The sequence below is a fragment of the Centruroides vittatus genome, unplaced genomic scaffold, assembly GCF_030686945.1.
Source record: "Centruroides vittatus isolate TY-2023 unplaced genomic scaffold, ASM3068694v2 contig_401, whole genome shotgun sequence".
Taxonomy (NCBI): domain Eukaryota; kingdom Metazoa; phylum Arthropoda; class Arachnida; order Scorpiones; family Buthidae; genus Centruroides; species Centruroides vittatus.
In genome coordinates this window covers 617,473-630,664 of record NW_027122216.1, presented here as the reverse complement: position 1 = coordinate 630,664, position 13,192 = coordinate 617,473, and the positions used below count along the sequence as shown (strand labels likewise).

Below are 13,192 nucleotides of genomic sequence, written 5' to 3'. Positions count from 1 at the left end.
AAGTTTAACTAAAATGCTCTACCTGACACAAGTTTGATAGACATTTCCAAATCCCAGAATTTGTTGGTGCTTATCCAGATAGTTTTTGTTTATAGTTTTTACAGTTAGTTTTTACAGTTTTTACATTACAGTTTTTGTTTATAGTGTTTTTTTATCCAGATAAAAAAACACTATAAACAAAAACTGTAAAAACTATAATTATCCCATTCCTTTAATAAAACAAACAGCATCAGGTGTTAACAAATACAATTTGGACATTTAAACTGATAGTTATGTATTTATCTATTTTCAATAGTTTTGTATTTAATTTATATTTTATTTTACAATATTTATTTGGGAATACTACAGATTGCACCCTATGGAATTTCGGGACTTTGAGTATATATTTGAACTTGGGACCTAGATGAGTTCAACGTTACCCTACTTTTCGACTGGAGGCGAGAAATAGGAAAGTTATCATACTTTTTTCCGGTGATTGTGCGATGATCAGGAGTTGCGTCACTTTCTCCGCTAAGCCTGTTGCGTGTTTAACAGGCAGTCCGGCAGGTCGGTTCATATACTCCTTCAACAGAGGCAGATGTTGATCCACAAGCACACTGGTCATCTGCAGTTGGAGTTAAGTCCTTTTCGCACACCCTCACACTTTTCGACCTCAGGGCATACGGTCCCTCGGCCGCCAACACGCTCGCTATCGCTTGCGATCGGCTAGTACTACACGCTACTATCACGGCTTGTCCAACGAACCTAACCTATCCCTCCAGAAGATGACTGTAGTCCAACGTCATTTCCCAGAGGGATAGGTTAGGTTTTCTTCTATTTTTTTACAGTGGATTCAATATTCAAGGTTGTAAGTCCTCAAAATCTTGGATTAAGTTTTTGGCTATTGCGATTGGGAGTCATGTCGCTTGCTATTACAATGCACTTTATGCCATTATCTCATCATCTTTATTGATGATAAAACTTTAACAACTTACACATCTACAGAGGATATTGTTGCTTAGTGTTCTCAATCAACTTGAGGAAGGGGTCCACATTCTATTGCTGTGCATCACGGAGCCACAGATATTTGCACAGATGCAAAACTAGATTATCATCTCTTATTCCTCCATAGTCAAGTCGCCTTCGCAGTGGTCGCCAGTTAGACTCTACAGTTTGTGTATTGGCACTGTCTTTGGGATTTATTTTCACTACTTCTAATGCTAGCTTAAGGAAGTTCATTTTCAAAATTGCTACGTAGAAAATAGAAAATTAAGCAGACAACACCATAATTGGAAGCAATGCCACCTAGTGGTGAAAATGTGCAAACCAAACTAGTTAAATAAATAAATAACTTAGGTTAAGTTAGTAAACTAAGATAACTAACTTAAATAACCTAACTTAAATAAATAAAATTAAATAAAAATAAAGAACTAACCTAAATAGAAAAGAAAATTAAGCAGATGACACCATAGTTGCTAGTACCGCCACCTTGCGGAACACCATCTAGTGGAAAACTAAAATGGCATAGAATGCATTGTGAAAGGCAAGAAATTGTAAATATGATAACTTTCTTATTTTTCATCTCCGGTCAAAAAATAGGGTACCGTTGAACTCGTCTCGGTCCCGAGTTCAAATATATACTCAAAGCCCCAAAATTCCATAGGGTGCAATCTATAGTACAGCCATTTATTTATTTAAAAATGTTATATTTATTTTCTTATATCATCTATCCCAATTTTAAGAAATGTAAATTTGTTTGATTTTGGAATTTCACATTTCAAATACAAAAAATCCATTGGAATGCTGTTAGAATTATCAATTTAAATGTTCAAACTATGATGCTGGCCCTTAAATATGGCTGAAAACTTTGTTTTAATAAAGGAGTAGTACTGAAAAAGATGTGAACCTTTTTAATAATATGTAAAAATTAATTTTCTTTTTAAATATTTATATTAGATATTTATCAGTTCTCAATAAAATTTTAGGGCAAATGGACAAACAAGCAAAGGGTTTTGGTTTTTTCTTCAAGAGGAATTACATATCGAGATAGACATCTTATGCAAAATTTAAGAACTCTCTTACCACATTCCAAACCAGGTTTGTTAAATATTAATGCTTATTATAAATAAATACCATTTTTTATAAATAATCTTTAATTTTAAGATATCTATTTTTCAATGATTTTGCTAATTAATAAATTAAAAACAGTATTCTTGTATGTAAAGGAATTGGGATATTTTTAAATGTGTTTGAAAATTTTCTGTCTTATATATATTAGGGTGTCCCTTATTTTTTGAATATTTTTTTTTTCTAACGCATAGGGCCTAGTTTTGTTTATTTTACCCTTAAATACTCCCACGATAAATTTCAGCTCATTTTGATCACTAGAACCCGTGCCGACTTGCATCGAATCATTTCCATACATATGGTGCTAGAGAAGTGGCACATATTTGCTTTGTTTGCCATTCTAACACAATTTGTCGGGCTATTAATACGTATAGTTTTTTCCGAAGATGTCAGTGGAATTACGAAGCACTAAAAAACATATTTTCTTAGTCGGAGAGATAAACCACCAAATCACGGGTGCAAAATTGCCGTCAAATCGGCAAGTACTCGCAGTTTTGTTTTTTAACATCCGCGAAGTTAAACTAACTGTCAGTGAAAGTGTAAATCTTTTAATACACGAGTGTATCATATTTTGGTAAAAAGCTAGAATACCTAAAAAATCTATACCTAACTGTGTCAAGAAATTGGTGGATATTTATCAGGTATGGAGACTCTCCATGAGTATTTAAGGTAAAATAAACAAAACTAGGTCCTATGCGTTAGAAAAAAAATATTCGAAAAGTAAGGGACACCCTAATATATATAAATCACAAAGATAGAACAATTTTAACTGTTAGAGGTTCTAAAAATGAATAATTAAATATATATTTTTCAATTGTAGCTTTTTCAAGTTTTATACTTCATCTTTAGAAGAAAAAGCATTTGTGGGAACGCCGGGGGGAGACGAAGTCGTACCCCTTTTTTTTCTCGGCTTTAGGTCGGCAAGACCCACCCCACTGTCAAGGATGGCTAAATTTATCGTAATATCCCGTTTTATCGGGATCGGTAATTAATTGTCAGGTCGAGTGGAGGAAGTGTGGGGTCGTCGATAAGAAAAAGGCAATATCCTTAGTAACAGGACAACACAGATAAGATTTATTAGAATAGAGAATCGCTTACATCGGAGCGACGCATTCCGTCCCTAATCGCGGGAGAGAGAGAGCTCACAATTGTTAGGGGATTCATACCTCTCGGTTATCGCTTATGATCGAGAATGTTCTTCGGTTCAGGCTGAAGGTTCTTCGGGCGTCCTTCCTGGCAGTGGGCGGCAGGATCGGCTTCGAGGCGGAGGCTCCAGCGTCTGGAATGGCCTTCGTACAGGACTCGGGTCAGCGAGTCGTTCCCCGTCCTCCAACCTCTTTCTTAGATCTCTTCCCCCTTTATATACCCTCGGTCCCTTTTGTAACGACCACCAATCGCGATGGAGGGTGGTGACTTGATTTCCATGACTCAGGTGGGATCCGGAGAAGGAGGGAAGCGGTTTTGACGGCGGAAGACTGTACATCCTTCGAAGCTTGATCGTTATCGCGAATCTCGATTGTTATCTCCCGAGTGGATTTGAAATAATGAAAATTTAAACTCGGACCGGCTCAATTCGGTCCTCACACATTAAATTCCAGTAAAATAAAGATTTAAAATTCAAAAAAATAATAAATAAAAATTTTTAAATATCTTTAATCATTACATTAGTAGAGTAGGCCAATTGTCTGAAAAGATGTACAGTACAGTAATAATAGCAGTTTATGCTTATTCCTCATTATTTTGTTCCTTATATTTTTTTATTTTCATCCCTTATAAACAATGAAGAAATAAAATATGTCATAACCACAGATGAGTGTGGAAGTAAAGGAAACAAAGAAGTTGACACCAAATGCAAAGTCATAATTCATCATGATGAAATTATACAGTTAAAATGCATTGAACAGTTTGAAATTCAGGAAGAAGCAGAGGCAATGCATGTGCTCCTTTTCCATAAATTTACAACATTGCTTTTGTGACATGTAGTTAGACAATTGCTAGAAATATAATTAAAAACAAATTAATGATTTTTTTTAAACTTCTGCCAATTATCACTGAGTTCAGCATTAACACAAAACTTTCCTTTATATCGCAAGTACTTTCGACGAAATTAAGCTTGTCGTCTTCAGGCGAAAAAAGAACAACAAATTTGAAGAAATGACACGTGCAGAGTGTTCCAAATGGAAAATGGAAGAATTTCCGTTTGGAGCTTCCAATTAAGAGCTTCTGAACCGGCGGAGTTACCGAGTGTTAAAAAGTTCTTTTTAAAAATTGCCAAAGAAATTCTTCCGTTTTCCATTTGGAACACTCTGTACGTGTCATTTCTTCAAATTTGTTGTTCTTTTTTCGCCTGAAGACGACAAGCTTAATTTCGTCGAAAGTACTTGCGATATAAAGGAAAGTTTTGTGTTAACACTGAACTCAGTGATAATTAGCAGAAGTCTATACAATTTTTTTAAAGAATTAAGCTTAAGTTTTTGTTTTTATTGTTCATACCTATGTTGGAGATACATATATTAATTTGTCTTAATGTTGTATAAATAAATTTAGAAAACCTCCGTTAATCAAAATTAATTTACATATATCCAATATGACAAGCTTGTCATAATATCAATTGTCATAATAATCAATTGCCATTGTCTATTCAAGGACAATAAAAACAAATTGGAGACAATAAAAATGCTTTATTTAACAATATTCTTTTTTATAAATTATCAAATGCATTTTAGCTTTATTAACTTTAAGCCTTCTTTAGTTCTGAAATAAAATTTACAAATTATTTTAGTACAGTTTAAATGACATTTTAAACAAAGTACAAAACATACCCACAAGAAGTTTACAGCAATAGTCTTAGAGAAACAACACTTCTCTATTACAACAATACCAGTACACCCGATATATATATATAGTAGAAGGATTGCTACCAATAATTTACAAAAATTATTTACAATAAAATTACAAATGTACTTTAAATGGTTTTTTAGAATTTTGTTTCTTAAGATTATCCTCCTTTACTAAACTTTGACAAAAAAAAATTACACTTTGATGTAGATTCTACATATTTATTGCAGGTTGACATAGGTATGATGTTTCTCCAACAGTCATCTAATTTACATTCTGTGTTTTGATTAACTAAATTTTTATTTTTTACAAGCTTATACTGTTCTTTAATTTTTCTTTTAATAATGTTTTTTCTCTATACAATATTACATTTTACATACATCTATACAATATTACATAAACTATACAACTTTTTCTTTATACAATTTAATAATAAAATAATTTGAAAAAATAAAATTTGCATTTTTGATGATAAGTTATTAATATTTCTATATATTTCTTTTTTAGAATGTAAGATGGAAAAGAAAGATTCATTAACTATAATCAATGAGGTAATTATTTACATAATTTATAAATTGAAATTAAACTTATGATCATAAACAATTTTTAAAAATAGTGATTTTGTTATATACAGGTTGTTCAGGAAATTGCATCGCCTGTTTTTTTTTGTTTTTGTGAAGGAGATATTGAGTTGTATTATATGTTAGAACATACATTATACTTGTTCAGAACATCAGTATGATCTCCATTGTGATCACTATAGAATCTCATATGGCATCAAGTTTATTGAAATGTTTTGCAGAGATAATCTGGTGTGAGAAGAGAAAATTGCATTCTTCCACTCACTCTTCTGTTGTTTGGTACTGCTGTTGATTGACTTTCTTCTTGAACTCCACAAGGTAGTGATGTCAATACTATCAGACAACTACCAAACAAGAATTGAAGAATGCTGTGATAGGTGCATTTTCTCTTTTAAAACCAGACTATTTCCACAAAACATCTTGCAAATTTGGTGCCATATCAGACTCTGCAGTGATCATGACATAGTGATGTTCTGGATAAGTATAAGGTATGTTCTGATATATAATGTTTTGGTATTGCCTTTAAAAGAACGAAAAACAAAAAAAGGGATGTTATGGATTTCTGAACATTTTGTATTAGGGTATAAGACTAGATATCCCATGCTGGAAACAGGATATCTAACCATAATAATAAAACAATAGCCAACTTTTTGTAAGTCATAATTTTCCTGTACATAATGCTTTCAGATTGATTTTAATGCTTCCAACTTCCAAGCTGAAAGTATTTATTTCAATGTAGAAATGAATTCTATACTTAGAATTATTTCAATGTTGTTCTAATGTTTATTTCAATATAACAATGAATCATAGAAGCTTTCAGCTTGAAAGAATTAAAGTTTATTTCAATTTAGCTTTGTGCTTTTTCTTCTGATAATGACTGAATGCCAACTTTAATTTAAATTCCTTTCAAAAATGACCATGGACCATTTAACATGATATTCAACAAATGGCTTATGCTTTTAACATCCAGTCTGTTACAAATATCAATTTTGGTGAAATTAATTGCACTGAACTTATGTATGTTCACAAACAACTGTATTTACAGGTACACAAAAAGCAAATTCAGGTATCACAATCTTGTTTGATAATTACAAGTGAGATCATGTATTATAACAGTCTTGTAGATTTTTCCTAATGATACGCCTTTGCACCTAACCTTTAAAAATCTTTTGAACAAGCCCCATTCTAGTATAACCTCATTTTTTACACTTAAATGGGAAAAAAAACGTCTGTCATTTCATTGTTTCCATAATCAAGAAATCTGTCATATCAATTTATCAGATAAAATAAACAAGTAAAACAGCAAAGCCGTATTTGGGACAAGACTATGTCTCGGAGACTCACTATTAAGCGGAATCACCTTGACGCTCAAACGGGTCTTGTTGTCATTCTCCAATCTTCTTTGGTATCACTGGTTTTGAGTGCAATCTTTCAAACTTTGCTGGCCACGACCACGAGATTGTCCACGTTGCATTTTCGGTGAAATTAACCTATCCAGGTATACCCTATCCAATGTCGAAATTTCTTTTTGTTGCGTGACAACCAGGGTTGAATTTTTGTCGATGCGTAATGAAAATTTCTCATTTTTGAAAAAAATAATCGTGGCTATTGTATCGTCCAAAATTATTTTTTATTTTGCACAAACAATATACAGTTTAATATATATTATAACGTCATTGGATGTAACAACAACCCTAATATAACGTCTTTAGTGGCATGGCTAAAATCTTAACATGGCACGTCCTACCTTGTTCTTGATGTCCACGTTGAGCTTGACCACGTGTTCTGCGTCTTTTATTCTGCTGGTAAAAATTAACTAAGAAATGACCCAGGCAAATAATTCACTTAATTTGTATCGGCTACGCAATATTTACAATAGTGGTGAGATATAATATAAATCCAAGATTGGCACGGCTGTTGAATCGAAAGGTTAACTAAGTGAAGTAAAAAGATGTCTCTCCGTTAGAGTTTAGGAATAAAGTGAGGTCAAAGGGCGAAGGCCACGCAGTGGCGCCCTCTGCCCTACACGTCAAATTTATGTCGGTCCCACGATTTTACTATACTAGATAATGTTTAAAAAACCCACTAATAACAACATAAAACTGTTTTAACGTCATATTTGAAGCACTCCCAAATTTACAAAATTAGATTACAAATTTTATTTAACATAGAAGATACTACGTGTTCAGTCCTAAGGTCAGAGTATACTTCTTAGAATGACTGTGGGTGGTACTCTCCCCACCTGACTTTGGTGGGGTGAAGTGCCTGTTTTGCCTGTTTGTAGAAGAGGGTTGCCATTTTGTATTTTATTTTGACTCAGTTCTCAGTCCCTGACTACCTACAAGTCTGGATTTTTTTATGTGCAAATGATTTGGGCACCTAATACTCTGTGCCAAATATCAACTCTTGACATGTACTCCTTCATATCTCTAAGCTAGTAACATAAACAGCAGTACGATTATATAAACAAGACATAGTCTTGTCTATAATTTTAGTTAGAATGCAACATAATCAGATTTCCTAAAACAATTACTATATGTTAAAACTTTTTATAACTTTCCATCAAAGAAACATTCTTCCAATACAGCATTACTCCACCTTATGAGGTTGTAAAATTAGCAATATTGAGGAATTTGCATATGGCAGGTAACCTTGACTGACTGAGCAAACAAGATTCAGATATTTATATAAAAAAGGGGAAAAATGATGAAACTGTGCAACATATGGTTTCACAGTTTGATGTAACCATGATATACACAGGGATATAACTGGTAATATCTGAGTGTTGTTACCTATGTCACTAATTACTTGCTTGGACTTACAAGGAGAGGGTCAGATGTTTGGGTCTGATTCAATTGAAACTTGGTAAGTATGTATCCATAAACACAAGCAACTCTTTGACCAAATAATAGGACCCACTTCTCAAACATTTTTGAAAAACAGGCCTCTGAAAATTGAGTGTTTAAGCAGCCCTTAGTGAGAATAATGGGTATTTCAGTTCAAAAAATGAAAATGTCAAAAAATTATTGAGGGTGAAAAACAAATGTTAGGGAATTCCTATAATGCAACTTGCAGCTTAAAATAACATTTACTAAATAATTCAATTGTCAGTTTGTGACAGATACTGAAAATATGAGAAATAAGTTTGTAACTTAAGTAATGTAATCTCACCAGAACTATACAGGATGCTAAAAGTGTAGACATCAACAATCTTGATTCAATCTTCTGAAGCAGATCTTAGGAGATCAAAAACATTCATTTTTGATGAATTTTAAGTTATTACAGGACTGAATCAAGATTGTTAGTGTTTACACCAGTGCAGTGGTTCTTAACCGGTGTTCCTTGGAACACTAGTGTTTCATGAGCTTTTTACAAATGTTCAGCTAATTTATGAAAGTGGCAGTTTAACTGAAACTATGATTGGACAAACTTTAGCCTAAGTTTGCAATTTACAATGCAGACAAGATGTAACTTTCATTTTGCAGTGAACTTCACTTGTTACCCTTGCAATGACAAGAAACTCAAATATTACATCTAAACAATGTTTTTTTGCATAGAGAATCTCTAGTTTTGAAAACATTGCCAGCAACATTAAAACTTTTACTAGACCAAGTCATACAAATGGTAACTTACATCAAGTCAAGATCATTTAATATGCTTTTTTAAAAATATGCTTTTGACAAAATTTCTTTTAGACATCTATTATATGTAGTTTGAAATAAAATAACAGAAGTTTCAATTGTTATGCAACTAGCTGCATATGCCCAGACTTTTGAGGGGATGGGGGATTGGTGAGGTTGAGTTGGAAGGGATGATAAAAACAATGGTCTTAGTAAATAAAATGTACATTTATTGATCTCAGCATTTACAATAATGAAACTGCAAAACACAAAAAAGTTGCTCAGGCTAAATGGGACCCCGGTTAATGAGGGTGGGATTCGACATGTTTGTCTCATAGACTTAACATTGCTGTTGTATCTTTTAGCTACTTCACCGTGCCTGAACTGTTGCATCTTTCTCAAATCTCTCTTCAGTAGCATAATCTACAGAATAAAAGCTTTAATTTGATACCTTAACCATATTTTTAGCCCCAGTTGTTTACTCAAACTAAGTTGGACAAATTGAAACCCTCTTTCATTTAATATACAGGGTGGGCCAACGAAAACGAAACGGCAGAGTGTTCGTGTTCGTCCAAGCAAATCGCTCGGACAGGTCGATTTATTCTCGAGGGGACATCTTATGCAATAAAGTTTTTGCGAATCTGAATATTAACTAAACAAACATTTTTTTTCGAAATAAATATTTGTTTAGTTAATACAAAATAAATGAGTTTTTAAAATTTTTTGTTGTCTGTTGTATTCAGAATCTCAAAAACTTTATTGCAAAAGATGTCCTCTCGAGAATAAAATCGACCTGTCCGAGCGATTAGCTTGGACGAACACGAACACTCTGCCGTTTCGTTTTCGTTGGCCCACCCTGTATAGATGCTTTAATTCAAAATTTATATTAGACTTTTTTTATTTGTATTAACCATTCAACTTTTATATGTAAAAAAAATTTTAAATAATTTTTACGTTATAGATATGTGAAATGAAGAATTGTTCAAAATGCATTTATTTTGAAAATAAGAAGAGGAAAGATTTATATATGTGGTAAGAATTTTTTTTTTTAACTCTTTCTGCCCTGTGGGCACTAAGAGGGCTTCTTTTTGCAAACCATTATGGGTTCGGCCAGGCCCACAATAGGGCGACTGGGTGGTGAGAGACGGGGCCCGACATATCCGGACGGACCACCCCCCAAAAAATTCCTGGGGATTTTTTGGCCTGTGGGGATTCAAACTCAGGTCCCCCAGAGCGGTAGGCTGCCACCTTGACCGCTCGGCCATCCGGCCTGTGGTAAGGACATTAGTAATCTTATCTTATTAAAGTTTTAAAATTTATTTATAGTAATGTCTTTATTTTATTTTATTTTTATTGCTATTAATATTTTTTAGATAGATATTTAACTAGAAAATTTTAAATTGTATTTAGCTTGCTTGAAATAATTATTTTAATAGACTGTTTTTTTTTTTTTTTTTTTTTACTTATACATTCCAAAAAGAAGAATGAGAAAGCAGAAAATTTAGCATTTAACATGTAGAATAGAAAATAAAATATTTGAAATATTGAAGAAATATTATATTACTGAAAACATGACTAATTTTATTTAATTATTGAAAACAACATTGTAAAATAATTGAAAGTATTTTCATTGTAAAAGTATAAGTTTGTACTTATTTAAATTTTCTATTATCATTTTTGATGAATCTTAAAACTGGCTTCACTTCTATATTGTTTAACTTTGTATTATTTGAAATGTTATCATTATACTACTATTTTTTTATATTCAGTTTTACAAAAATATAATTTTTTAATGAAGATTATTTATACGTAAACAATTAAGATGATATTACTAATTTAATACTGTCGACATAAATCAGGTATTCATTTCACTTCCTATTTCCTTTGCTGTTTTCTAATAAGTATAATAAGTACAGGTGTGAATCCTGCAGACACTTATATATAGTTATGCACTATTTGACTAATAAAACTCATTTATTAAATTACTTTTCAATACAATTTAATAAATGAGTTTTATTGATGGAATAGTGCATCATTATTTATAAGTGTGTGCTGGATCTGCCTGCATCTGTACTTATTAGAAAATGGCAAAGAAAATAGGAACTGAAATGGATACCTGATTAATACTGTCAGTATTAAATTAGTGGTATTTTAATTAGCTGTCCAAACTTTACAAAAGCTGTACAAAAGAACTATTATTCCATTTCCTGGAATAATAGTTCTTTTTTGTATAGTTGTTTAAGATGATATTCTCAAAACAAAATCAGTAATTGATAGTTGTCATATAGAGAGATTTTTTTTTAGAATGACTTCTATCTTTTATAGTATCATAGAGTTTATAATATTATAATTAGGGATTGCAATCCAGCAGTGTTTTCAATCCAGCTGGATTTTTGCTGGACCAACATCATTCTAGCTGGATCCAGTGCGGATCCAGCGCAGATGTATTTTTGGTGCAATAAAGTGTTATCTATCTATCTATCTGTCTATCTAGCAATTTATGGTTTTTTTTAAAGAAAATAAAACATTTTTTAAAAATACTTAAGAAACTTTTATTATTTAGACTGGTCACTATAAATCAGTAAAACTTCTTACACATTTAGGTAGTAAACTTAACTTTGGTTTGGTTTAACACTTTAGATAGAGATAATTAAATGTTTAGTTAGATTATAATTATAATGTAATATTTAAGTTAAATAATAGCAAAGGTAATTCTACTAATTAATTTATATTAATATATTATAATAATGTATGGACGGATAATCAGTGGCTAAGTGGCTATTAGTCTTACCAGTTTTCTTGTATAGGCTCTACATATCAGTTTGTTGTTATTTATAACTAATTTAATTATTCATGTTAGTAAAGTAGTGAGTAAGTAATTAGTAGTAGTCTAGTAGTTAGCTATTATTATCACAATCATGAATCACATACATTCATATCATCATATATCTAAGATGCTGATACTCATTAATTTAATTAACTATTTAACTAACTAGGTAGTCTCAGTTTCTCACTAATTTTCACAATAAAATTGCCTAGTCTAGCCCACTAATAGAATAAAAGTTATAAATTCTAACTTAATAGAATTAGAGTAGAAGTTATAAAATATTAGTCTTGTCTTGAATAAAATATTTTAAAGGATTAAATAAAATTAAATCAATCACTTCTGTTATTTTTTTGACTTTTCTGGAAGTAGGATCTTAAGAAACAAATGGTATTGATGGTGTTGTCTCCCAACCTACTTCTTAATGAACTGTATATATATCCCACTGTGGAGAAGGCCCTTTCTGCCTCTACGTTAGTTGGTTTCAGGGTCATCAAATAATCATAAATCGTTCCGTCACGTGATTCATTGACGTCACAACTGACCGTAAATTAGAATTATGCACCAGGACTAGGAGAGGAGTTACTTATTTTATTTAGCGAGAGCGGAAAGTCAACTAGCAATTAGATCAGCAGAGGCAAAAAGGCGGACAGCGCAGTGTAGAGAGGGGTGTAGCACGTGCCGCATTGAACGGCAACGTCACTCTCGCCGCCGAGCGATAGCGCACGTAGCAAAGCGGCAACGCCGATAACGTAGACTTTTGCGCCATTATTTAGAAAGTTAATTGAGTATTGCGGATACGTAGCAGCTGGATCCAGCAGGCCGAAGAATGCGTTGGATCCAGCTGGATTGCTGGATGAGGGATCCATCAATTGCAATTCCTAATTATAATGTCAATATATCATCAATAATTTAAAAATAGTTTTATTGATATTTTTTTTTTACTATTGCTTATATAAAATTATTTTATATTACAAATAAATAAATACAATTTATAAATATAAAAATTTTCATGATATTGATATTTAAAATTTTCAGGATATCAAATATCCCATCTGGTCCATCAGCTAAATTTTTAGTTGAAAACAGTAAGTAAAATATTTATTTTAGTTACTATTCCTAAAACTTTATTGAATCTTGCAAAGAGTTCATCGATTCAAGATTTACATAGAGTTTAAACAGTCATAAATGACACTACTAGAGGAGGGGAGGTTAAAATCCAT

General features: G+C 32.1%; 1 protein-coding gene across 1 annotated transcript in view; it reads left to right on the top strand.

Annotated features, from left to right (window-relative positions):
* The window catches only part of LOC136976552 (ribosome biogenesis protein BRX1 homolog), a 35,825-nt gene that overhangs the window by 5,274 nt on the left and 17,359 nt on the right, over nt 1-13,192 (top strand). Inside the window, exons 2-5 of the mRNA XM_067271884.1 lie at nt 1,965-2,076; nt 5,452-5,495; nt 10,107-10,177; nt 13,008-13,057. Coding sequence (XP_067127985.1) covers nt 1,965-2,076; nt 5,452-5,495; nt 10,107-10,177; nt 13,008-13,057 — 277 coding nt within the window. The remainder of the gene's footprint in view (nt 1-1,964; nt 2,077-5,451; nt 5,496-10,106; nt 10,178-13,007; nt 13,058-13,192) is intronic.